Genomic DNA, 26975 nt, shown 5'->3' with positions numbered 1-26975 from the left:
CAGACTTTTTTTCAGAGCTCATTTGGACCTAAGCAATTTTGTTTTGTTTTTGTTTTCTTATTGGGACACTAGTCATGTCTGAGAGTATTGTGAGGAAGGTGCAGCCCTTTACCATTGGGACAAGGCTGTCAGCTCCTGCTGTGGCAAAATGTCAGGATTTTACACAGAGTTATCTGCCTGGCGAGACTCTGGATAACTGTGTGCTGCAGCACAATCTGAACTCGCTCTACCTCAGTGGATCACAGGTGTGTGCACATGGACCCTGTCTCGTCTCGCCGATTGTCAAGCAGGTAGCCCCCGTGAAACACAACCAAGACCGGATGGCAGCGGAGGACCAGCTGAACCAGAATGTTGCCTCTGCCTCTGCTGTCTCCAGATCAATAAAGAAGATCACAATCTCTGGGAACAAAGACAGGCCAGAGAACAAGATGACAGCAGAGCCTGCAATTACACAGTGCACATCTGAAAACAACAATAACAACAACAACATCAGCAGCACATCAGAAGTACATCTGCCAAGGATAGTGGGTGTGAGCTGTGAGAATAAGCCCACTTCTCAATTTAAGGTACAAGACTGCATGCACACATAGAATTCTAACAATAAAGAAAAAATATGACTCAAAAAATATGGCAGTGCATTAAAACTGTTGTTAAGGTAAAAAAAAAAAAAGTCTAAATATAGATAAATATTTTTTGTCAAATATATGTGTAGCATACCTTTAGTTACATAAAGGATATTTGATAAATTGGCTATTTTAAAGAGTTTCAAAATAATTAACCTTAAACTTGAAGAGGCCAGTTTTCCAACACTGTTCTGCTTTAATTATAACATTTCCAGTAGAATATGAAAATGATCTAAACATGATCTTTTAAAAACAGAAAGTTATTAAAGAAATGGCTGTTAATCGAAGATATATTTGTTTTACTAGCTCCAACCGAAAAGGCCTGTTGGAATTAGTCACAAGCACGTGCGCTTTCACATCGTGTAAAACGTTAATTACCAGCGTTCATTTTTGTCTAGCTTTCTTTCTTTTTTTTTCATTCATTATTGACATTTCTCGTCCCTCCCGGTTGCATATTTTATCCTAATATTTTAGGTTTTACTCAAAAAAGAGAGCAGCGATGAATTTCAGCCCATGCAGGGACAAACCAGACCGAAAGCGAACAGAGAGAAATCCCTACAACAGGTAAGATGCAAGCTAACTGCTAAATTAATGTCAAATAGTTAGCATTATTTAAAAGACATGTTTTAGAGTAAAAGAAGTGGTAAAAGAAGTGGAATTTTGAGGCTAAAATATTTTGTTATTACTTACTGTGCTACTGTGAGCAGCTGTCTTTAGTGTTTTATTTAGACTAAAGGAAAGCTAGCCCTTGTTGGGGGTTTCTTTATAGCTAGCTGCTTTTATATTATAAATTTAAAGCTAAGTGACACAGGGGTGGAAAACCAGTTATAAGAACAGTGTGTTTTGGTTGAATGCTACCCAGAATACTCGTTGTTTCCTCTTGATTTTGCTGTCGTGTATTTAAGACACGTTATACAGAACAAATAAACACTAAAAGTATATTTGTAGGATGTTGTGTAAAGCTAGTGGGCTGCTGGATTTGGCCGGTTCCAAGCTGAAGTCATTGCGTCTTGCGGATGAAGTGCTGTGTTAACAGCAGAGCTTGCAGAGGCAGGGCCCACTGGAAAACATGAAGTCAGGAGTAGATGTTAACAAAAGAAAAGGCTAGCTGAAGTACTTGTGGAGGCTGGTTGTAATAATACACAGACTGCCATGGCCTTAATTCCCCTTCAAGAACAAAACAAGGAGTAATTTTTCACATAATTTCCTATTTTGTTACCACAACAATACTTTGAGTTTACTCTGCTCATGTATTATTCATCCACGTTGTCAAAATGTTCTTATTACAAGAGATAAAGTGGCTTTGGTGCCTGTACCTGTGCAGGTAATAATGAGCGAACGTGATCTGTCAAGGCTCTTTAAAGATGACATGTTTACACATAAGCCTGAAAAACATTGGAGGATCTGCCTGTTCCTGCTTCCCTCTTGTGCCCAGATGTTTCCTGATTGGGGACCAGCAGGAATGCTTGTCCATTAGTGAACTTGTGCCAGTCGTGTTCATTTCATCCTACGTGGTGCTGACAGTAGGTTTTTGTTAAGAGAGACCTTGGGGCCAGTCTGCCATGTGTTTCTAATGTGCCTGGATGGCGAACATAGGTATAATCAACGTAAGCGGACACTTAGACATCCTCTGATTGTGAAGTGATATTGCTGGAGAGCTGTGCCTCTTTCTTAAAGGTTTGTCAGAAGCAATCATCATCTGGTGTATGGTTTTATCTGTTTAAAAAAAAAGGTTTACGTTGGAGACAAACTGCTCTTGTGTTTTCAACACTTTCTCTGTGTTGCATGCTCACACAGATATCAGTACCTGAACCGCAGGAGGATGAGCCTCAGAGGAAAGAAAGCCATCCACGCACACCGATTGAAGGGTCGGCAGCTGTTACACCTCCAAGTGACTGCTTCACTCAGCGCAACTCACTCTTCAGCAAGGAAGTACTGCAGGTAACACGAGGAAGGCATACCAGCGTATTAGCATCAGTAGCTCCTCGTGGTATTTCAGTGGGTTTATCATTTGTTTTTCACTCTTTGACATACAAGCTTTATTTTCCTGCTCTCCGTCTGTTTCTAATGTCTAATAAATAAGGAAAGATTTGAAGAGATACTTTTTCTATGGAGCTTCTCGTAAATTTGCAGCCTCTTATTTTACAGTTAATTAATCAGAATCTGTTTTAATCTATAAATGCTACAAAGACCACAAGCTACAGTGGGCTGATCCCAAAAGAAACATGTTATGCTGTTTAGTTAAAATCAGAAAGGAAATTGCCTGTTGTATGACCCTCAGAGGAGAACAAAATATGTACTGATTCTTATTTTGTCCCTAAGAACTGTATGAGCTGTGTTCGGCTGAGGGAAGAGAGGGAGGGGAAACCGCCACAAGCAATTATTTGGGGATGAGATCATTGTTTGGCTCCATCTCTTCACGCCTATTGCTCAGAGAGACTCAGCCAAGCAGCACAACTGGTTGTGTTATCTCACTGCTGCGTTTACCCCAGCACACACAAGGACATTTTTCAGCGAGTTCGGCTGAGGGACATTTTTGTCCAGCAGTTGGCTTTGCCATCAGACCTCTGTCGGGCAACCATCCAAGTGATAGGCGAGAAAAAAAAAAGAATTACATTTGAATATGATGTATGTATGTGTTAAAAGCTTTGTAGCACATTAACAAGCTTACTAGACCCATTGGACACAGTGGAGGATGCTTTTGTATGTTCACGGTTTTTGACAATTGGCTTTATAAAAGTGGAAGTTTAGGTACCTGGGGACCTGCCTGTTTTACAGCGATTTGGTTGACTGCTATTGCTGATGAAAATGTATTATTATAGTATTACATTTCTGTCAAAGTGGAAGTGAGCCTTCCAGGGAGAGACTTTTAATGGCCCCCGATGGTTCGAGCTAGGGGATCGGAGCGGGTCACAACATGGTGCAGCAGGACTTTGTGTAGAGCCATCTGTCTCCCAGGCTGCTCTGCAACATATCTTGCCTTTCACCATTTCATTTTCAAGATAGAGAAATAGAGAAACTTCAACCCCCACAATGTTCTCTGGGCCAAGTTGCATTACAAAAGAGGTAAAAAATGTGGCCCGTTAATAGATATTTTATAACTGTCAATCAACTGTCCTTGTTTTCTCTATAAATTCCAAAATCAGATTTCTTTCAACTTTTTATATTTATTTTAAAATTTGTTATGTATTAACTGCAATGTTTATTTATGTGGCCATATTTTTTTTAAACTGCAGTCGTTCTATTCTTTGTGGCTAGACTAAGGCCCAACTGTATGATTTGAACAGACCATTGTTGTGCAGAGTGGACAGGAAGAAACAAGGGAATCATAGACTTCCTGTATGAGGTCATTATAATGCCATGGGAGCCAGTGTGAGAAGATAGGGGCAGGCCTGTTTTGTCAAGCTCTTTTCCTTCTGTTGAAACCAGAAATACGCCCGTTACCCTGGGGGCCTTGTAAAGTTAATGACTTGCTCCTCTGGGGAGCAGTGACATCATATTTTAATCTAGAGCAAAAAGCTGTTTGGTGGATGTGTCATGTGCGGTCTTGATGTTTCATTGATTTTAAAGTGGAGTTGCTACAGAGTTTATTATTCAATGTCAGTCGCACCGAATTCCTTGGGAAATAATGCTCTGATGTAATGTCAAGGTATGATGACTTATTTGTGTGTGTAACTGTCAGTTGACGTACACAAAAGCAGCGCTGTGAAAAAAAGAAAAGTCCGGATCAGTCTGACAAGTAGAAGAACCTGAGCTGATTTATTAGTTTTTGTAACTTAGGCGGGCCACTGACTTCCATGCTGTGTTCTTTGCAGAAAACAAACACGTACTTTCCAACGCTTTCTGATTTTGGCCACCTGGTTTGGCCTTCTCACTCCATACAGAAGGCTGCCAGAAAAGGCTGCTCTGCAAGACAAAGTCTTATGCAATGGAGTCGAGGCCCTTGCCAAGAGAAACTTCTGCTCTGTATAACATGACACTGGAGAACAAAGAGCTGGTCTTGATGTGCTTGATGTGCTGTATGCTGTATTACAATAAGACGGGGGGAAAAAAAATCGGTCTTTGCTAGATATGTAAAATGATGACTGCTTTTGTCTAGTGTACTTTCATGCAGATGATATCTCACAATCCAAGCTCTAGATCAGCTTAAGGTGTGAAATGACTCGCTGCAAAAGAAAAAAATAGAATATACTGTTGGTCCAAATGTACAAATCAGTCTTCACCATTAATTTTCACATGTACAAGGAAGCATTGCGTCACTTTTATGGGTCCAAAATCAGTTTTTGTCATGTCTGTACTTTGTCACTGTCACAAAAATCACCAAATTGTTGTGAAAATTTGGCCAAACAGCACTGAATACATGCTCCCTAAACCAGCATGAAGTGTGTAAAGCAGTCTCACACACTCTCAGATTCAGGTCAGCAAACATATTAGTGAATAACAATGTGAAGCATGACTGAGACATTTTTGCCTGTGTTTGTAATTTGGATGTAGGCTGAGGCGTGGATCAAAGGCAAGCTACAGGATTTGAAGGACGGATGTAATATTCAGTGCTGCCCCCTGGAGGATTGGGAAGACGCCTCACAAATACTTCAGAGAGATCTTAAAGACTTTGAGAACACCCTGATTCAACTCAACCAGGTGGGAAAGTTATTCAAGATGAGACTGGACACTAACTGAAATATCACAGAGTTACCAAAACAAGCACATCTGAGCACCCTATGTCCAAAATTAAATGTTTATTTTAACTTTTTAACACATAATGGGCATCTGAATGTAACCATTAATCACTGCGTTTGGTGTTAAAAGAGCCTGTCAAATCATATAACACATAACATAATGGTAGGCACTTCCAGGCAAGAGAAAAGAGGAAACCTCAGTATTCCAGGTGACTCTGTCAAGCCAGTTTATACTTTCTCCCACAGGAGAAATGTTTGGAAATTGTGCATTGGTCATAATTAACATTGCTCGGCAGACAGGCCGGCAAGGGCAGAAGCAGAACTCTGAGAGTTTTCAGGAGTATATCCAAAACACGAATGACAGATGTGTTGCCTCTGCTCTGGGTGACAATTCAAATGAACAATGTCTTTGTGTTTCTGTGTGTTTTAAAAGATGGGTGAGCAGCTGATCTGTAAACTGAATCCCACATCTGATTTGGTAAAGAAGCAGCTCAGTCAGCTCAGGGACCAGTGGCAGACCCTCAAACAGATGGCTGCAAATCAGATGAGGGCCCTAGGAGGAGCCAAGAACCTGCAGGAATTCAACAAAAAGGTGGACAAGCTGGAGGCATGGATTAAAGAGAAGGTAAGGAACATATCAGTCTTTCTCTACTTTTATACTACATACAACTAAAATTTGTGGGTTACTGGGTAAACTCAAAGTATTTTGTAATATTGGTTGTCTTTACGATGCAGGTATTTCCTTCAATATGTCTTATTTTCTTAAATTCAACACCAACAGGGTAAAATGTAATTTACGTTTTCTTTTTCTTTTTTTTTGCAATGTTTTGTATTTCACTGTTAATTCCTGAACATGTTTCATTTTTCTTATCCTGTTCACATCACCTTTGTAATCTCCCTACATTTCTCTTTCCCCTTCGTATTTATCAAAGCAGGCAATCCACATATTAAAAAACAGCAGTTAATAATGCTCTCCAACTTCAACAATTATGCCAAAACAGTTGGCCCAGAGGCAAATCTGAGTCTACAGGCAGCTCCAATCAACATTTGTCAAGATATTAGTCACAAAAACAGCACTTTCCAATACAGGAAATTAGCTCAGTATCCTGAAGACATCTCTGGTTTGTGTATGTTCACCGGTGTAAAACATCTGCCTGTCATTATCAAAAAGCAATCATCTAATTCATTTTAGGCCTATGTTTATCTCTCTGTTCATGTCCGTGTCTGGCACAAGGGAACTGATGATTGATAATGGACCTGTGGGATTGTAATGGAGGATGCTGGTTATGAAGTCTATAAAACATCCACCCTAGGAGACGTATTCTCCATTACGTTCCACTCATCCTTTCCTCTGTCCCTTAGTATCAAGTTCAGAGTTCCTCACTGCATGCTGAAGGCTATTTCTGTTTAGCATCTTGCTTGGTAGCAGAGGTAATGTGGTTTAATCCTGGTGCCTCTGAAAAAAAAATAATGGTTGGGTTCCTAACAAATGGGGGCTATAAACACTGACTTTTATGTGTGCCAGCAGGAAGAGGAACAGTGTCTGGTGAATGTCCTGGGGGAAAATGCTGACAAAATGCAGTTGACTAGAAGAATTTTAGATCTGAAACAGGTGAGCTACTACTAATAATTACCCGAACACTGATAAAAGTGTTATAAACAACATTCCTGTGGTAAAAATATATGCATTTCCATATGTTAATAGCTTCCTTTACAGTTTTATAGAGGTTTTCCAGTAATTTATCTATGGCTGCCTGTAATTTGTCTCCATCAGTGTATGGTAAAGACAGCTGAGGTCATAGTTGGATTGTGTTCTCCTGTTCCCCTGCAGGATGAGCAGCTACACAGAAATCTCCATGAGGAAATCAACAACTTGGCACTGAAACTGGAGAAACAAGGGAAGACAGATAGCAAAAACATATCCAGCAGGAGGAAACACATCAATAAAATGTTTGTCACTTACATTTGACTGAAAAATTGCATGAAACACCTCCAATCTAAAGATTAATTGAAGACTGAGTTTCTCTATGCTGCTGTCTGCTGTTTGTGTAGGTGGCTGAAGATGCAGTCGCATCTGAAAAACTACCATGAAAATCTTCATCTGGCCCTGGAAGTGTCCTCATTTTACCAGCAGGCTGATAATATATTATTTGCTATAAACAGCATGGTAAAACTTCCTGAAAACCTAATTATATTATCATATATTAGATCTGAGAGGCTCTTCCACTCACAGTGTCCCTTCTTTTAGAGGAAAAACATGTCTGTATTGAAAGACGTGGACAGCTTTGGAGATAGAGAAATGCGTGAGATCGCCAGTCAGATCATGGTAAGCTGTGTCTTTTCACTTAAAGCAGCACTGCTTTGTCAGATCTTGAAAGTGTGTTGCAGAAGCCTTCTCTACCTAACCTGCAGGCCTGTGTGTGGTAGATGCTTGATGTGAGTGTATCCCAGCTGTCGAATCTCCGTCCCACCCTGGCTGCCAGTGTCACACGGAAGCAGAGTGAGGTGAAGGATTGCTGGGCACTTCTTCAGAAGCTTTTCAGGTACGCCAACAGGCCAAGGATACCCTAACAACTTTGGTGGCCTTAAATATGTGGACCATTTCACTCAATAATTGGTCCTTTACAACTACCCAGTGAGTTAGAACTTTGTTTTTTCTGTCATTACCCTACTGTTACTGACGTCAGACGTATGCACTGGGAGAACCAAACAGTTTTCCAAGTGAAAATGAGCTCTGCCTGAAGAGTTTTCTCTTCATTCTGATTATCCGCGTCTAATTTTGGTTTAAATCTGTGAAAAATTACAAGCAAAGAAAAAGTCTGCCGTGTCTGTTGACCAGTTAGCACACAGATTATCATTTACCATTTACCTCTCAGTTTAGAATATGAAGTTTTCTGTGCTGATTTGGAATTTGGAGAGGTGTACAACATGAATAATGTATTGGCAAAACTGCAAGTTGAAAACGTGGTTTGTTCACCTCTTACTATTAAAATCCTGATGTCATCTGAAACAGTCTGCTAAATCTGAGTAGAACTTCTTTACAAGCATATTTAGTTATTTTTTTATAGAATGTGTAAAATACATTTATTGTTACTGTAACTACAAGCACTATGTAGCCAGACTTTTTTTTCTTTTTATTAACTATCCAGACTTTTGCATCCTTAGACTGATTAGGGTGCTAGAAGCTGTATCAAATTAATGACTACAACCAAAATCATTGATATTTTGTTTCAAGTTCCCAATTTTTGTATCAGAAGGCCATTAGGTTAAACAGATGGATTACTCCATTTGGTGAAATAATCATAATAATAATGATTATAATCATAATATTGCAAAATTTGTAAATTGTGCAAGTCAGAGCTTCTGACATCCATGTGCAAAAACTTTCTCATGTTAGTAGCCTATCTTTAGATCCAAATATTACATCATGCCGTCTCTTATCAGCTGCTTTTCAAGACTATTTTAATCAAACAACACAAACACTGGCATGAAACTTCAGAGCCATAATTGGAAAGAATCGCTGGCCTCTGAAGCCCTGCTGTCAGTACTACAGTAACCTCCTGGTCTGCTCACCCTGCAGGAGTGACAAGACCACGCTCTCTCTCTCTGGCTCCACTTTCACCAGGGAAGATTCTGACCTCCTGACACTGGCCCAAGAACCCCAGTGCAACATGGGAATGGAGGCAAATTGTATCATGGGAAAGGAGGTGAAGGAGGAGAAGAATCATCTGAAAGGCTGTGCTGTAAGTAGCTTTTGTATTTCACTGTAATACTGGAGAAACCACATTGTGGTTCCCAAGTAGGAGAGAACAACTCCATCAGTGCTGGCAAAAGATGACACCAGCCCCATTCAGTCCTACAAAATCTGTGGCCTCAGAAAGTGACGCACTTCGTCCTTTGGTTTGGAAACTGCCTGATATACAGCTAAAGCACAGTTTTCCAAAATAGAATTTGACAGATGTGCTGTAAAGCAGTGGCTTCTACTCTTGGCACCCAAAATACTGTTTTCCATCTTCCCTCTACTTAATTATATCATCGGATGTCCCAGTTTTGGAGAATTCCGTGATAAGATGGTTTGCAAAAATACCAATTTTGTGCTTAAATCAGTGCTATAGAGAAAAAAGCAATATGTAACTGTGTTTTCTATTTTTTGCCAATCACCTTCTGTATCATCTAACAAGAGCCCCAGTCTTCAAATGTTGCAAATATTGCCCTGTAGGAGACACAGGAAGAGCTTTTAGAGGTGTTATTTGTGCTGGCACAAGAATTACATAAGTTTCCATGAAAAATGTCAAGCCTTGACTGCACAACATGGTTGAACAGTGCGCCAGAGCAAATAAGCCTTTCCCTCCAAAATTTCACTTCATGGTAGAAAAATATCTTGGCTTTCAACCATTCTAACAAAAGTACAGTCATTGAATTAATACTATATTAACAGAGGGTCCATAGTTCAGTCCAGGGTGAATATTCTAGAGAGTATGTTTATTCCTTGGACTTGACATTCCTTGTCTTGGAGGCCTACAGGAACTTTATTGAACTCGCGGGTCCTCCTATAGTTACCGCACTGCCCATAAACCTGACAGAAAGTCTGATTATCCAGAAATGTAAGTGTGGTTAAAACCAGTAATTATGTGAATATTTAGTCTTTAAACTTAGCGCATTACATTTCTTTGATTACAGTGGCTGTTTGAGTTTAGCCTAGAGCAAAGCTGTTCTTGTATCGCTGACCTTGAGCACTTCTGATCCCTGCTGGGCCCATGTCCTAACTTTGTCAAGCCAGAAAGTACAGATGCTTGAGAAAGCAAACTTCATTCTTTCCATTCTTCTCATGTTACTATTTCAGTAAATTTCTCTACTCATGTTTTCTCGCATCTCACCATCTGTGACAGGAGCCCATCAGGGCAGCAAACCTGACTCAGTTGTTGCTCTACAAACACTGATCTTGTTGCCATGGCATGCAGGACGACCTTGAGTGAATGGTTAGAATGGTCTTTATTGCACTAGGAGTTAGTAGTTGCCTGGGTACACTGACTATGGGAGCTTTACTTGTCACTGTTTTATGGAAGGGTTAAAAAGACACTCCATGAAAAAGCTTGGAGCCTTAAAGGCCAAACGCAGTGCTAAGCACAAGCACAGGTACCTGTTAAAACAGTAAGAGTAATTTGTCACATAGTTTCACAGCACCCTAGTGTATGGAATTGAGCCCATTACTTTTAAGGGTGCAATGACGCAGTTACATGGATCTTTAGGTTAATAGTGACTGTAAATTATTTGCACATTTGCATATGTGTTCATGTGCACATACACAATGTATTTATTCTCTCTGTTGCAATAATTCAGTCAATTAGCTGTAAAGGTTTTAGTGTCTATACGTGCTTCAATATATGCATCCATGTCTGTTTTAGCCGTATATAGCCTCTTGTTTCTGAAGGTAAACATGGCTATCATCTGTTTCTCTGGCTAATTGTAGCCAGATGCTACTGCTGGAGACCAGATGGGTCTGCTGCTAAGTGATAGTTCTTGGCTGACATCATAGCACACTACAGAAAGACACACAGGGTGAGAGGAGATCAGCAGAAAAGGGATAGGAAGGAAGAGTGAACAGTATGCTGAAATGGTAAATGATTGGATAAGATGGTAAAGCACAGAATACCATTAAATATGACATACCAAATTGTTAAACGGCTATTTTTTCTGTAGCTGATATTCTGCCAAAGTGAAACGACACGACATGTTTACAGTGGAGTGCCCTGCAAAAATGAAAGACAGAAGCAAATGCCTGTCTGCAGAGGAGACCTTAGCAATGATTATAAATTCTTTGACACGAGGTTTTTAGCTCTACTGCTTTAGCACATAAATGGGCCTATAATTTGCCTCTATGAAACTCAGCCTGGCCTATAAAATGACTGGCATGTTGGTAAATGATGTTAGACCCCTACAATTTACTGCACTTTGCATAATTTTGGAGGCGACACTTTTCTTTGCTCCCTGCCTCACTTTTTCTATAAGCCCAGTCAGAAAATAATATGATTAAATTAAGGGCCCTCCATAAAACACTGTTATAAATGGATTTTTTGTATTTTTTGTATAATTGCTATGGCACATTGCTAAGTGCTTCCATAACTTTATAATTTCATATTCAGTATATATCATCTGGTTTAGTTAAGAGAAGCAATCAAAAACTTACATGTATAGCACTGTATAGTTAGAAACAGCACCAACATCAAGAAGTAATTACCGAATAAAGCAATAAAAAACAGCCTAAAACACTTGAATTAAATATTTGTATACATACATATACATAATTATGAAAACATCAGTTTAAAAGAAAATATGTTGTTGTAGTACACAGCTGCTCGCAGCAGGATGAAGAAGGTAAAAGACCTGCACTCAGGATAGCCCAATGTAGCAGTCCAGATACTTGTGGCTCTCATTGGAAACTCTTCAGTAGAGCCCTTTGGCCAACCTTTAAAATACTCATATGGTTGTAAAAGTAGCTTAGTGGCTGTTGACGTCTTTAATATATTTCTGCCCATAGACAAGGTTGATCGCTGTGGCATTGACCTTTCTAAAAACTCCAGAGTTTTCAACAGAGTCGGGGTGGATGACCATGGAAATCACTGTCTAAAGCTGAAACAACACTGCTGCTTTAAATGGGAGCAGGGGCATGGGAGTTTGAGGGTTATATTTCTATCTACAATGGCTCTTTTTATGATCAGAGTGGTTTAACATATGTTAGTAACGTTGTGCTCATTCATTTTGTAATTTCACATTTTTAAACCTTTCTTGCCATCTTTAGTATTGAAAAAGTTTGATGCTGTCAAACAGAAATAGCTTCTACTCTGAGACTGGTCTGGGCTGTTTCACTAAAAATAGCGAACCTTTGTGAGTATGTTTTGTGTCATTTACAGGAGAAACTCCGGGCAGCTGTCCATGTTGTCCAGCGTCCAGCCACATTGTAACATTCACATTAGTACTGAGCTACAGCAACGCCTCATTGTCTAGTGACTGTTCACAGCATGAAATCCTCTTTTCTGAGACGTTTAATCATCCTGTCAGCATTAATTCAGCAAAGGCCAAGCATTACTCACACACCATGTTGCTGATCTTTTGGATTTTCCTACTCCTTTGTCCACAGAGTACTGCTGACGGTGGGAGTGGTAGACGAACACAGAGCTGCCAAAGCCAGGAGCAGCAATCAGTGAACCACACCTCTTTACCAATGAGAGACAGCCCTGTCTGCATTGATGATGCTATCGTCGGAAATCAATTGAAGGGGGAAAGGTGACGTTTCTGCCTGGCTTCTCTCGCCATCTTACATAATGAAAGGTCTTTATGTAAGTCATAATTGGAGTCTATGTTTTCTTTGCAGCAGGAAGCCCAGAACAGAACCCAAGATTGCCACCCCCTCTCCAGGCCACCCACAGCTTCACATACAGCTTCAGAGGTTCACTGTGTCTGCTGACAAGGTGACTACTTCCCCTGCCAGTCACACCCACTATTCTCCCGACAATAGAAATCAATTTGCAAAACTGTTTCCATGCTCCACACATACAATTAAAAGTACAAAAACAGGTTAGCTGGCAGTAAGGACTGTGCCTTCAACATCAGAAGTGATTGCTGTTAATTGTCAGCATAGCATTTGTACTCCGCAATATGGCCATGTATTTTTGCATTAACTCATATCTATCACTTAGAAGTTGTTTATGTGGTTTCCTGTAGCCTCAGCAGCTAAATCATATGTGTAAACTGTTCCTCATTACTCTCTTTGCTTTTTTTCCATCTCAGACTTTGTCATGGCTCAAAGACAACGTGTCCATGGCTACACAGGTGTGTTCAATAGCCAGTTTTGAGGGGCTGGAAGCAGCAAAGAGGTGTCAGCAAACCGTTGAGCAGGAAATCCTTAACAACCGAGCCAGGATAGAGGTGGTCAAAAAGGTAAACTGAAGCCCACTGTCACATTCACAGTTTCTCTTGAAATAAAGCACTGAATGAATTCCTTTAAAAAAATCTCCCCACATTTTGCAACTTGGGTTTCTTGGCAGGTCTGGTTTATTAATCAATGAGCTGACATCACGTCTGAGACAACTTTACTTACCCAAAGCTTTAGATTAGTCTATAGTTACAATATAAAATCCACTTCATTTCTTATTCATAATTTTCTTTCATCACTTTAATGAACCTTCCTTAGGAGGGCCACGGGCTGGTCCGGGCACAGCACCCGGGAAGCACAAAGATCGAGGAGTTCCTTGGCCAGCTGGAAGTCCTGTGGGAAGAACTGAGGAAGAGACACCAAAGGAATGCTGTCTTTCTCCAGGCCTCAGAAGAGCTGGGTTTTAGGGTAACATTCTTTTTTTTCTTTTTTTTAAAGAAAAGAAAATAGTTCACAGGCTGTTCTCTCTTCTCTGTTGAAATTTATGATTATGACAAATTATCCTGGATCCTTTTTATCCCTACTAAAAGCTTTCTGTTCAGCCAGATCCTGAGCTGTATGCATGCACTCATGGTTAGAAACTTGTTTACTTTATCACCTTAATTGGCTGAGTTGTTGAGATGTAGTCACAACATTTTATGAAGGCTAATCCAAGGAATATAAAATGTGCTCAGATATAATTTGATTATGACTTGGAAAGAGGCTGCAAATCCAGATTGATGACCTAGTTGGAAACCATGAGTCATGTAAGTCTTAGCAACTACTTCCACGTATTATTGTTGTCTTTGAACAGTGCCTTTGGTAGTTTAAACTGTGCATTAAATCACCTTGAAATTAAAGCAGGAAAACTTCTATAACATGAGACATAAATTGCACTCCCCCAACCTCTCCATGTCTGTTCTGTACAGGTTGTGAAAGTGCTCCAGGCCCTTGGCAGCTTGGAGGCCTGGCTGGAGTCTGTGGAGCTTTCCATGAAGGAATCTGTCTTAGCCGGTGACCCTGAAACAATGAGCATGGCTGAGAGGGAAAGCCGTTTGCTGGAGAAAGAGGTGGCATCCCGTAGCCTGGAACTCAGTGCTCTGAGGCAGGAGGTGGACCGCCTTCATAGTCACAGCCACCCACGTACACGAGGGCTACCGGCACGCATGGAGGAGGTGGAGAAAAAGTATGTTAGAAAGATAGGTCAAGGGTAGCCCTTTGATATTTGTCATCATGGAAAGTTCATGTTATGGATCTGAGCAATGAGACTCTGGTGGTTTTTCTCATCACTGTGGTCAGGAAATAAAGGAAGTCAGTGTTTCCAAGAGGTCACAGGTTTGGGCTTGCCATGTTTGTAATCCAACATGGAAGAGTTTGTTCATAAAGCTCCCCAGTTCTTATTTAAGACAAACAGTTTCACCCCATAAACCACAAATATATATATAAATATATCCATAGATTTTTCTCTAAGTTGGCAAAAATATCTCTCCATGTGCTCATCATTTCACGGCCAAAGTTTATTCATTTGTGATTCATGCAGCACTTAGTGAGGTCTACCCCAGAGTTTTGACATGCACTTCACCCACAGCTTGTCAGTGTGTGTCAGAGTCACCCATTCCGTGTTTGCAAGATGACGCCTCTCTTTTTGGTTGGCCCTTGAAAGACAGGTTGTTGCCATGGACTCTCACTAAAACTTATGATGCTGGCTGGTTTACCCAACATACCTGTGTCTATAAACAGAAGTTCAGACTCTGTAAAGAACACCAAGCTGACCAAAGAAAATACAGATGTGGAAAGGTCTCAGTTTAAGTGTTTCCAGGGTGGGGGTGTTAGATGGGGTAGGGATGGCCACTTGTGTAGTCTGAGGTCCTGTTGATGCAGGAGGCTCTCGCTAAGCAGCTGAAAGACACTTGTTATGATGTCATTATTTAACAGTGCACACAAGCAATGTAAGGGTCATTTATTCTGGAAAAATACCCTTTCAAAAAGATCCCTTTACCATTTCCTATATAAACTCTGCACAGTGGAGGTACCTCAGTGCACTAAAGTACAGGATATGTTTATGTGACACATGATATATGATAACATAAGCAGTGCTCTAGCACGGTACGAGTCACCTAGTAAGATGCTTGCGGTCTCTGTAATGTGGTTCTGCTGAAGGATGCAAGGTTGTATATGTGGATGTGGTTTACCATTTAGGTGTAACTTTTGGTTATAACATCCCTGCTGGTGTTTGTGTTTCCCAGGTACCACCGTGTCCAGAGTGCCCTGACCCAGCAGAGCTCTGAGCTGCAGGACACGCGCATGCTGACCGAGTTCCTGGAACGTGTGGAGCTGGAGGAAAGCCAGGATCTCAGTGGCAGTCAGTACAGATTAGGGCAGGTAGGTAAATTTTTCAATAGTGGCATTTAAAGGATACGCTTGTAAAAAGTTTTAATAAAAAAAATATATTGTTGTGCATGTGTAGCCAGTTTTAGCATTACAGGTAGCTTTAGTTTGTTGTCAAATTTTGCATTCTACCTGAAAATCTGTAGTTTAAATGGTAAGTACGCTGGTTCTTAAATATACTTTTCTACTCTGAGCACTCAAAGCACTTTACACAAATTCCCTCATTCACTCATTCGCACAAGCACTTTTTTCTAAGCTCTTTCTATGTAGGTGCTTTTATCTAACATTCATACACATTCAAACTCTGAGGGATTTATTGGAGAGCAACAGACTGGAGCAGACGGGGATCAAACCACCAACCTTCCCATTAGTATGTGACCTGCTCCACCACCTGAGTTACAGCCACACTGCAAACACAATATAAATCCATTTTATGAACTCTACAACAGCTTTAAACTAAAAGCAGTCCTTATCAAAACTGTTGACAGTGTTCTATGAATTAATCAAAATAATATAGTATAAGAATTTTTAGATTAAATTATAAATTCAGGAGTGGCAGTATTGCAATGCACTACTACTTTTTCTCATTCACATTACTACCATTTTAATTCAGTTGAACTTGGCAAATGAATAGTAACTCTTTTTGTACCTAACAGCCTCTCCACAGTGAAAATTCCCCAGCTCCTACTTTGCTGACACTTCAGAACAGCGGCAGTGGTGAGCCTCTGTTAGAAACCATGGGAGACCCCGTGGAAGAGCTACGAGAGGCTGTAGAGATGCTGAATGACACAGTGAGAGAAAGAGGTCGGTCACAAAGCCACGACCAGGCTATCCAGGAGCTGATGAGCAAGGTAAGAAGAGGAGATTTTAGATATATATATATATATATATATATATATATATCTCACACACACAATGGCAGTGAATGAGTTAATAGGCCCAAGACAGGCCACCACTCCCCCTCACATGTGTTTTTTTGTGTTATTTCAATTTACTCTTGGTTTAAGAAAAAAAAAAAAAAAAAGTACACATTTGAAAAAAGCACATACGCAGATGGCTGGAGGGGAATCCATGACACCATTTTAAACTAATTTGCAATGTGGCTCTCATTGGAAAACAAATAATGTACACTGAAGTATAATGACTTAATAACATCCTATGAGTACTCATGATGACTTGGTGCATCGCCAGCATGCCAGCCTGGCAGTGCGCGTGGAGGAGTGCGTGTGCTTCAGCAAGGATCTGAGCCTGGACATCCTGGAGAAGGAGACAGACATGGCCATCCAGTGTGAGCCAGATCGCTGTGGCCTAGAGGCTCTGCGGGAGGAGCAGGACCACCTGGAGGTGAGAGAAAGATGCCGGCACATGTTGTGATTATGCTGTAAACATCTGAAATGATTCATTTCTGGTAATGCAGTCCAGTATTCCATTACACTGATGTTGGATTATGGACAGTTTGCCCTGTGTATTTAAAAAAAGGGAAGTCCCCCCAACCCCGACTGTCTTATAGTCACCTCCAACACATTGTTCCACAGTCTGTTTCCTGTTGTGACATATTTTTTCACAACAACAACAAAAAAAGCCTGCCTTTTCTCCTTTGTGCTATGAGCAAGCTACATAGAGCAAGCAAAAGTTTGTTATTCCCGTGGGATATTTATTTGTGCTTGCATGAGTCACTGTTGTGTTAGCTCTCAAAGTGTATGTGTGTGTTTATGAGCAAATCTGGTAGGGTGTGTATGAGTGTCCACGGTTCACAGGGTTGGAGATGTGAAGTTGGGGATGGTAAAGTTCTGTGTGAGTCATTTTCTGGGCAGTGTTATGTTTATCACACGCACACACAGCTGTCTGTACTTGATACCTTTGAAAAGCAGAAATGACCTAATCTCCCAAACTGAAATAACTGTGCCGTCAGCAGACAAGCATCTACAACTCAGTGTTCTTGTGGCTTACTGTAGCTGAGAAACGTTATGAAGTAGTGGTCCCAGAGAACCCTCAACACTATTAATTACTGCCTCGTCAAAAGGAGGACAAAAAAATTCCAACTGCAAGCTAGCTATAGCGTGGCAGCCCATATGTAGACCATATGGGCCTCTAACTGAATAATATGCATTAAGCTATGGAGATGAGGTCATAGTCAGAGATACAATTGGTACAGGCTGTTTGAGTGAGTGGATTTGATGGGAGATGATAGATTCTTACTGTGATTCTCCACAGACTGACTACGAAATCATCAGGGAGGAGGTAAAGGAGTTGCAGGACCAGGCTTCTCGACTGAAGGATCTGTGCCCAGAGAGAGTGCACGTACTAGATGCAAAAATTCAGGCTACACTGCAGGCCTGGAACGAGCTGGGAAAGAGCGTGACAGAGAACAAATCACGTCTGAAAGAGTTTGCGCAGCTCCAGGACTTCTTCAGGAGCTACCTTGCCATGATGTAAGCAGGGCGTGAGGATGTTGTGACCCTTTTCTGGGCCTCAAGTTATTTCGTAATCAACTTTTGTGAGAACATCTGCCCCTTACAACATCTATCAAGGAAAGAACAGGATGTTCTCATTGTCAAGCACAGGTCCCTGGGGAAGTGTATAATTTAAGATGTGCTGAGAAGGTCAGAGCAAGTTTCCTGGGCTGAGTGTGACAGGGCAATGAATGTCTGTCCTACCAGGGAGAGCCTGGTCATTCTCATGCTTTGTGAATGTATGGTTTTTCTCACAGCCCTGTTGCTTGTCTCCTCCACTACCTCCCACCCCAACCTGATCTCTGAATAGCTCATGGACAGAAGACACCAGGTCATGCATTTTCTCAGATACCACCTTGCATTTTGGGAAAGACGGGCAGACATCACTGGTTGCAGAGCTGGATAATCAAATTGAGCAAAAGTTTGAGGAGTTTGATGAGCTGGCCGCCACAGGCAAAAATCTTTTAGACAAGGAGCACCACCTCACACAAATGGTGAGCAGGGTTTCACACGTGACTTTCTTTGAATATATTTTTGTTTTTATTTGGTTCTACTTTACGAACTCTAATGTCTTACAGGTAAGAGAGCGTATGGAGGAACTGAGGAGTATGCTCGGGTGGATCTTGGTACACTGGAGGGCTCAAAAGCAACAGTGGCTCCACAAGAAGAGCAGACAGGAACCTTCACAGGACAACATTTACTTTGAGGCGACAATGGGCCCGCCATCAACAGAGGTAAATGAGCAGAGGGACACTTACTGTAGAGACAGAATGAGTGAATGAAGGCTGGGGAGAACAATATAGCACCAGTGCATGTATGTTTTTGACAAGTGGAAATTGTAATATAAAATGACAAATATTTGTAGTTCAAAGTGTTTCTAAACCATTGTGTTTTTATGTTCTCTTTCCATGATACATAGAATTCAGCTCCTGAGCCAGAGCCCTTCCATTCTCATCAATCCCCAGTTGTCACCCCTACTGAAGACACAACAAAGGCAAGAAATAGCCAGCCATTGTGTTTGGTGCCCAGTCATGCTGAGAAACATAAAGAAGAGCCATCAGAAGATGGGTATGAGATCATGAACAGCATTGGACCCCAGGATGATCCTCCTAAAGCCAACGTGCTGGTGCTTAAAGAGGGCAGCAGCCCTCCTGTAGGGGGAACAGTCAACCTCATCCTTAGCTTTGGTAACACAGGGGACAGCCAGGTTCAGGTACTTGACCTGCCTGCTGGGACAAAAGAGGTAGTGGAGGAGACCTCTGAGCCTGTCCACAGGGTGAGAGACGCACTCATCATTTCACACTATAAGCAGCTACACAGTAATATGGGGCGTCACTATTAATGCCCACATTCACTTCTCTCCCAGAAGCACTGAAACAGATGATATTTGTTACTGTTCCTGAAGGTTAATGCAGTAACACGCATTCCCTGAAACCACACTGCATGGGATCTCCCTTCTTGACTGTCTTGCTGTTCATTCCCCTCTCTCCTTTGGCCTTCACATCTTCCTTTTTCCCCGTTTTCTCCCTCAGCCCACTGTGCCTCAATCTTCTGCCTATAAAAACTTTTGGAGGCGCTGCCAGGGGCTTTTGGAAAATACTTTGGGTAGTTTAAAGCGAAAGAGAAAGATTTATCGGCAGAGTGCAAATGAGGTAAACTGCGCGGTGTGAACTGGCATTGCATGCTGCATCTCGAAGTGTACTGGGACTGCATGCCGTGTGTAGCTCTTTTCTTAAGGGAGCATGCTCTACTAATCTGTTACAAGACACAGCCAGTCTGCAGCTTCCCTGGCTTGTTTCCTTCGCTGTAAGTGAGACATAAGAGTAACGGGAAATAAGTCAGGCCGAGGTGCTATCATATTCATACTGACACCATCTCCAAAGTCGCTGTGGCTGGAAAATTTATAGTTAACATGAGAAAAGTGAGAAAAGAAAACAAACTGTTTTACTATTAAAACTCAGAGTTTCCCCACTTAACTAGAGTCGTAAATGAAAATCTAAAACCAAATAAATTCTGTTTTTAATGTAGTCCTTTCTGTTATGATTTTTAATGGGATGTGAAAAGAAAGGTGCTACTTTTACAATCCATTTGTAAAAATATAAACGTAATGAATAAAGTGATCTACCTGACATTCAATAGGTGAACAATAATGTTCTGTTTTCAGGAAAAAAATATTGTATTTACGTAACTTTTATAATTTACTTTAATGCTTGCAATAGATTTATAACAATACACCCCAAACCACAAGTTGTACAAAATCTGTGTATAAAAAGTTTTTCAGTTGATTTACATTTCTTGGGAATTTACACCGAAAATAAACTGTTATCTTTGCAGTATTCACTACCATATTTAAAGCAGTTTTGCTCTCCATCATGCATTCCAGCCTTAAAAGCAAGAGGAATGATCTCAGTAATCTTGATGCACTGAAAACAAATCTGTGTATTTTGGCAAGTCTGTCTTTGCAGTAATCTGTCAGCAGTCATCGTGCCTTTTCAGCTCATCTTGTATAAACTCAGATGAATTGTTAAGTTCCCACCAGAAAATCACACAATAAAACCTGAGCTTTTTCTTACTGTTAAACTTCTTTGGGCCACAACTTGTTAAATGAGCCAGGATTTAAAACTGAAAAGATTTGCTGACAGAGACAGAATGAGGGTGATGAGTAAGAAGAGCACAATCAGTCTTCTACCTACAGTGAACGTTGACAGAAGCTCTCTCTTCTTTGCTGTCATTTCACTACAAGCCTGATATAAACCTGGTCGTGTTTGACTGCGCGGCTGTGCTAAAGTTGTTTGAAAGCAGTGACCTCATCCTCTCTTCATATGAAAATCATGCTCCAAAATGACTCGCAGCATGAGTGCTCTCTCAAGTGCCAGCAGAGGTTCAGTCATTAGACAGAGAACTGTTGCTGAACTTCGAAGAAAAGCCCCCAGACTGCACACCATGATTTATAGTCTGGGGTTTCCACAGAAACAAGAGATTAGTCACAGAGTTGAAAGGTCAAGACATTACAGCTGCGTATGACGGCATGTGAAGCCACATATGATTCTGATTAAGTCCTGTAAGTGTGCAGTTGCAATAATGTTCATGTTCTTTGTCCTTACATCTAATGTTTTTGTCTTCGATAATTTTTTAATACATTTACATTGTTGTGTCAGATTCATGCATTCCTGAATCCGTTGTATTCTTGGATGTGTGCGATCATTGTCTTAGTCAATTTTGCTCTCATGTCATCGTCCATCTGTAACACATAAAACAGCTCTTGTTCTCACAGAGGGCTGCAAGGCTTCAGCCTGCAGCACGCATGAGTCTATGGTTAACCATTTTTAGTACAGTAATCTCACTAATATAAGAGCTTCCACACATACCTAATATACTTTTTTCTCTTTTTAATAGGTAAGTACCTACTTGCATGTCAAGGATAACAACCTGGCTGCGGCCCCTGTGTATGAGAGCATCACCTTGCCCCGCCAAAAAAGCCGCTCCACAGCCTCAGCCTCCCCGACTTTCTTGCCATCCTCCTCTTTGCCATCCTCCTCAGCACCTGCACTTCAGGGAACCAACGTAACTTTCCACAACACGACAGGGAACGGAGGCAGCTCCATCTTCAGCAGCATCAAGAGAATGGGCAAGAAGCGGAAGAGGAAGAGAGACGCGCGTAGACACACTATCCAGAAAATCATGGGAGTTGAGGAGCAAACAGATGGGATGCCTCATTGTACCTCTGAGACAATCACATACGACACACATACATGGCCACTGAAGGAACGTCGAAGGAAGAAGAAGAATGGGGATGGAGTAGAAGCCATTGCCTATATGAAGAATCCTTTGCTGAAGGACATTGATACAGAGTGTTCAGGGGAATACAGCATTACTCCATATGCTGTTTCAGCAGGACCCACCACTACACCCACAGCAGGTCAGGTGAAAAGCCACTGCAGGTTCCTCTCCTTGGGTTCTGTATTGAGTTTTGATCTACCTAAAGATATGAATCTCATTCCCAGCATTCAGGACATCATTACTATTGCCCCTCCAGAATCAAAAAAAGTAGCCGGGACTGATCCAGACCCTCACTCGCACAAACAAACATTCCTGAGCTCTTTCAGACAGACTAGACCCACTCCCACTGTCACGCATGACACTTCAGCTGAAAGCAGCTTTGCTGAGACACAGCTATCTACATCTCTTGGGAAACATCTTCCTGGTGTGGACAGCGGTTTACAACCTCCACCTTCTCCTTCTGTGGAGGAAGATGAGGATCAGACTGTACAATGTAATGATTTATCTAAAACCCAGGTGGCTCTTTGTGAGGAGGAAAAACAGGAGTGGGACAAAACATTGTCAGAGATTAAAACCAGCACAGCTGAGAAGGATGGGACGGTCCAGCCTTCACAGTTGCATATTTATGTGAACCAAACCTCCACCTCCACTACAGCTATACATAAACACGAGTGTCTTAGTGTTCATACACTCATTAGAGACTTAAATGGACATCAGTACCACAAATGTGCAAGACCCCACAGTTTTCATGAAGAGAGTCCTGGACTTCAGTCAAGCCAAGCTTCCTTCATGAGAGTCAATCTGAAGTCAACAAAGAGTGTTCGACAGGACTCTGTGGACTCTGGCATCTCCACCTCCAGCAGTCTCAAGCTTTGCAAAGATGATGCTCCACGTTCTGATAGCATGCAGCCTAAAGGAGTGGTGAGGAAGCTTATATCTCTTGAAGTGGGAGGTACAGAGTGCACTAAAATAAGAGAAAATGATTCAACAGGTCCACCTTCACGCTCAACAGTGATAGAAACAGAGCCTGTCCACCTTGATCACCAGCAGTTTGAGGAAGAGGAGGAAGAGCTAGAGGACATCTGGAACCAGACTACTAACTACAGGCAGAGCATTTGCTCAGACATCATGTACCAGCCCAATGAGGAACCTTTAGACAAAGCCAAAAAGACACCTTCAGATACAACCCCGACTGTGCTCTACAGAAACCTCGTCACTGCCTCGGCACCCAACCTTCTTGTGGCTGAATTCAAACTGCCCACCCACATTCAGAACCTGCTGGGTTATGAAAAGGGCCAGAGTCCCAAAGATCACCTTCCTCCACTGTCTATAGGAGACAGAAGGTCCTGGGCAGCTTTTCCTAACAGGGAGCCAGCCAGCAAAACTTCAGTGACAGTGAACGAGACTGCTTCAGATCCAGTGAAGCTACCTGATGTAGGGGACAATCAGAGATACATTTATCAGTACAAAGAGGATGAGGAGGAGGAAGAGGAGGTAGAGAAGGCAAAGGTGGGGGCGGAGGCAGACGAGCACACAGGTTGCTTGAAGGTGAGGTCAGGGTGTGATGATCCCACATGACTGAGATTATACTGAAATTACAAAAATAATTTTTTCTCACACATTGTGGTGGGTGGTCAGACAGACAAGTGTGTCAACAGTTTTTAACGGAATAGATTTAATTACTTTTTCATTATGTAAAAGAAAAGACAAAGACAAATGAATTCAAAGCCAAAGTAAATCAAAGCAGAAGTATATGCAGTTCTAGAGACTTAGTGCTAGGCAGGATAGTAGATTTTATGGTAGTAGATGTAGTAGAAACATGGCATATACTTTATATACTTTCGTATGTCAATATGGCTTGCACATTATGTGTAGTTACTGTGTGCATGTATACTGCTCTCACCCCAGTTGCATTGTAGGTATTCAAGGCAGTATAGCTACATTAAAAAGTTATATCTTCTCACCCTGAACAGGACCCGTCAGTGAGTCTCCTGTCAGTTCATATGGGTTTGGATGGGATCTGTCAGCAAAGGAAAGCCTCACAGAGCCAAGAGGACTTGGAGAAACCTGAGGAGCATGTGGCCTCAGGGTGGCACTGTTTCACCTCAGTGAGTGTTACTGCAGTCTGTAATGGAAATCTGGGCTCTTCTATGAGTTTTCTTTTTTCATTGATTTTTTTGAATTAATTCACTTCCCTTCAGAGTGGAAAACCTGAGCTGCAGTCTATGGAGGGGATGCTTGAGAGGAAGCACAAGCTGCAGCTGGGAGGGAAGAAAGTAAGAAATGTTTAAGCCAGCACAGTCAGCAAATGTAAAGCGTGCAGTCAGCACTACACACTCTTATCTTATTTTCACAGGCACCCTCCAGAGGTTGGAACTCCTACCACGCTGTCCTATATAGACACACCTTGTGCTTCTACCAGGATAGAAAGGAGACTCTGAGGGTAAGCCAAGAAATCACGACAAAAGGAGCCCAAGAGAAAAGTGAGGATTAATAATTGAAGTAAATAGAATGTGGTCACTGATGATTACACTGTGTTGTGCTGCAGAGTTCTGCATGTGGCCTGCCACTGAACCTCATGGGAGCAGAGTGTTTACCTTTCCCAGAATACACCAAAAAACCCAACTGCTTTCGATTAAGGTCAGATTGTAGCAGCTGCTGTTTAATAGAAATATACTGATTTAAAGGCAGTGATGCCTTTCCAGCAGCTGGAACGGTAAAAATCGTGTTTTCTGATCTTTAGGCTCCGTGATGGGTCTGAATATCTGCTTAATGCATCTTCACGCTTTATGATGAAGAAATGGATGATGAAGATACAAGCAAGCACAGGTAAACTAGTTATTTCACAGCTCACACTGAATTAATGTTCAGTATTATTATTCTAATTCATTTGTGTGTGTTTTTAAAGGTCAGACAGTGTGTAGGTCTTCAATATTAGGTGTCCCTTTTAATGAAGATCTCCCCAGTTCCTTGTAAGATGCTTTCATATAATTTGAATTACACAAAATCTTTGATATTAATTTCTGTAAAATAATAGCTTGCAATTCTTTTGTCCACAGAAAGCCCCCCTTCTGTTTTGGATGTCATGATCCAGACGGTTGCCACTGTTCCTCTCAACATGATGTCACCCAACTGTTTCCCAGGCACAACCCACCGGGTACCACCCAGACCAAAGAAATTGTTGTCCTCACCAGAGAGTTAAATCACATGACACAGAGTCACTTCAAGCGTTTGGATGAACATTTAATCTCATCCTCAGATGCGGGCTGCTGCGGTGAGAGCCTCTGCTGTGCAGACAAAAGCTGCATTTATCTGGGACCAGTTTAACAAATACCTCTGCCCCACTTTCGCACACGGCAATACAGAATAAAATAGACCCCATTCTCCACCGCCGGCTTCTGATTAGTCCCACTGGGCTGGTGGTTAGAGGATGCACTCTGTTACTTATTGTTTTACGTACAATTTACATTTGATTTATTTTAAGTGCAATGATTTTATCAGCTAATGTAGTATAAAAGATTTAATTTCACGGCTTTGGATAACCAAAGAACTAGTGAATGGTTGTTGCAGGTACAGTTGGTACCACTAGGGGGAGCTAAAGTATTGTCTACTTGCATATTAAAACAACATAACTAAGACTGGTGTTAATACAATAAAGGGTTTTGCTTTTCCTCGCTCCTCTGTCACTTTAGTCCTATTTTTAATGTTCTCTCTGGCCCTTCCTAGATGTTGATAAAGGCAGCTTAAAGCAGATGATGACTCACAGACTCTCTGGAGGCTTCAAAGACAACGCCTCTTCCTCTCCCCACTCCCCTTTATGCAGCGGTCAGGACTGGCTAAGTAGCAAGCGTCGCTCCCACTCCTTTACTTCATGTTAGTATGCAACTAGTAAAATACATTTTAGCATTTATAATCTATAATATCTGTGTTATTTCTTTTTGTCTTCTAATGTTTTCTGTTTGGTGTTTTTTGCAGCAACTTACCAAAAGATCAAACCCATGTTGCGCACCCCTGGAGGCAAAGGCCTGGAAACAGGCTCCAACTACTGTGTGACTCTGGTGGTGGGAGACAAGTCAACAGACAGCGCATCAGCAAGCAGAAGCTCTGAGCCTCCACTGCTGGCTTTGGCTGGGTGGGAGCAGGACAAATATCAGGACGCAGCTCTGAGGAGCTACGTGAGCCTGCCGCGGCCACGCAACAAGTCTGTCTTCAAAAAGTTCTTTGGGAAAAGGGACCTCTGAGTTTATCGATGATGATTTATAGAGATTGAAAAAATAGTTTCGAATGTGCAGTGCACATATTAAAAACAGTTACTACTGACCATATTTATGATTAAAAGACATACCACAGTTTTATTTTTGACGGATTTTATAGAAATCACTTAGCTGGCTTGAAAGTCCTTATATTAAATCATTTTTATGAGTGTTTATATTCTTTTTCGCTTTTCTTGTTCAAGCAAAAAGAAGAAAAGTGTATGTGTGCACTGTGTAGTTGCAGATTTAAATCTGTATTCCTTCTTTTTGTTTGAGTAGTATTTCTCTTTTTTTGGTAATCTTTGTATAGAAACCCACCTGCTCAGCAGACGGTCTGTTTAGAATCCCAGTGGTATCATCTTGACCTGGTTATGACCAAGTATTCACCATATCCTCAACTCACGATGCTCGTTGTACTATTACATCTTTACAGCTCCTCTGTTTCACATGTTTCATGTGTGTGCGCTTGTGTGTATGAGTTTGTGTGTGTGTGGTGCACCAAACTAATTTACTTAATAACCACAGATCAGCAGTTTGATACTGCCGAGCTTGTTTGATACAGATACTAATGTAGCAGAGACTATTAATAATAAAACATAAAAAAAACTTGCTGTGGTTGTGATTAAAAGAAATCATTTCTAAGACAGTTTTGCTTAAAATTTCTGTTGCTGGAGCTTTGTTGTCATCTCGGGAGGCTTTGAAGAGAAAAGGGATTAGATGAATAGAGAGATTAAAGGCCAAGCTAGGCTAAAATTATCCTCAGATCATTAGTCTTATTTTTGCATATGTAAACCTGACATCATTCAGAAGCACCAGATCCAGGAACTCTGCAGACATGGCTGCATAATTAGTCATGCATAAAGCATTTGCAACACTGTTTAGCATTA

General features: G+C 41.3%; 1 protein-coding gene across 6 annotated transcripts; it reads left to right on the top strand.

Moving 5' to 3' along the window:
* The first annotated feature begins 74 nt into the window (after positions 1-74).
* mymx (myomixer) lies at positions 75-26699 on the top strand. Of its 6 annotated transcripts, none has more exons than XM_085428633.1 (34): positions 75-566; positions 1098-1187; positions 2421-2564; positions 5118-5264; positions 5736-5927; positions 6831-6914; positions 7134-7252; positions 7355-7469; positions 7551-7628; positions 7730-7845; positions 8883-9045; positions 12441-12586; positions 12678-12771; positions 13091-13240; positions 13494-13643; positions 14144-14400; positions 15461-15596; positions 16259-16453; positions 16794-16946; positions 17817-18034; positions 18366-18549; positions 18634-18789; positions 18975-19331; positions 19588-19707; positions 21452-23383; positions 23809-23943; positions 24037-24111; positions 24192-24278; positions 24384-24475; positions 24579-24664; positions 24744-24807; positions 24895-25109; positions 25562-25708; positions 25811-26699. In XM_085428633.1, exons 1-34 carry the CDS (start codon positions 75-77, stop codon positions 26074-26076), a joined length of 7155 nt encoding a protein of 2384 aa, XP_085284759.1. In that variant the 3' UTR covers positions 26077-26699. The 6 variants fall into 6 exon arrangements, with proteins under 6 accessions (XP_085284759.1, XP_085284757.1, XP_085284760.1 ...); XM_085428631.1 differs by having other exon boundaries at positions 12675-12771; XM_085428634.1 differs by having other exon boundaries at positions 6828-6914; positions 8928-9045; positions 12675-12771.
* Positions 26700-26975: the final 276 nt, after the last annotated feature.

Source organism: Rhamphochromis longiceps, linkage group LG13 (genome assembly GCF_057381845.1).
Source record: "Rhamphochromis longiceps isolate RC_006_pf linkage group LG13, R_longiceps_female_GT1.1, whole genome shotgun sequence".
In the NCBI taxonomy this organism is placed as follows: Eukaryota; Metazoa; Chordata; class Actinopteri; order Cichliformes; family Cichlidae; genus Rhamphochromis; species Rhamphochromis longiceps.
The sequence above is the reverse complement of the archived record's forward strand: the minus strand, read 5'-3'. Positions and strand labels throughout refer to the sequence as shown.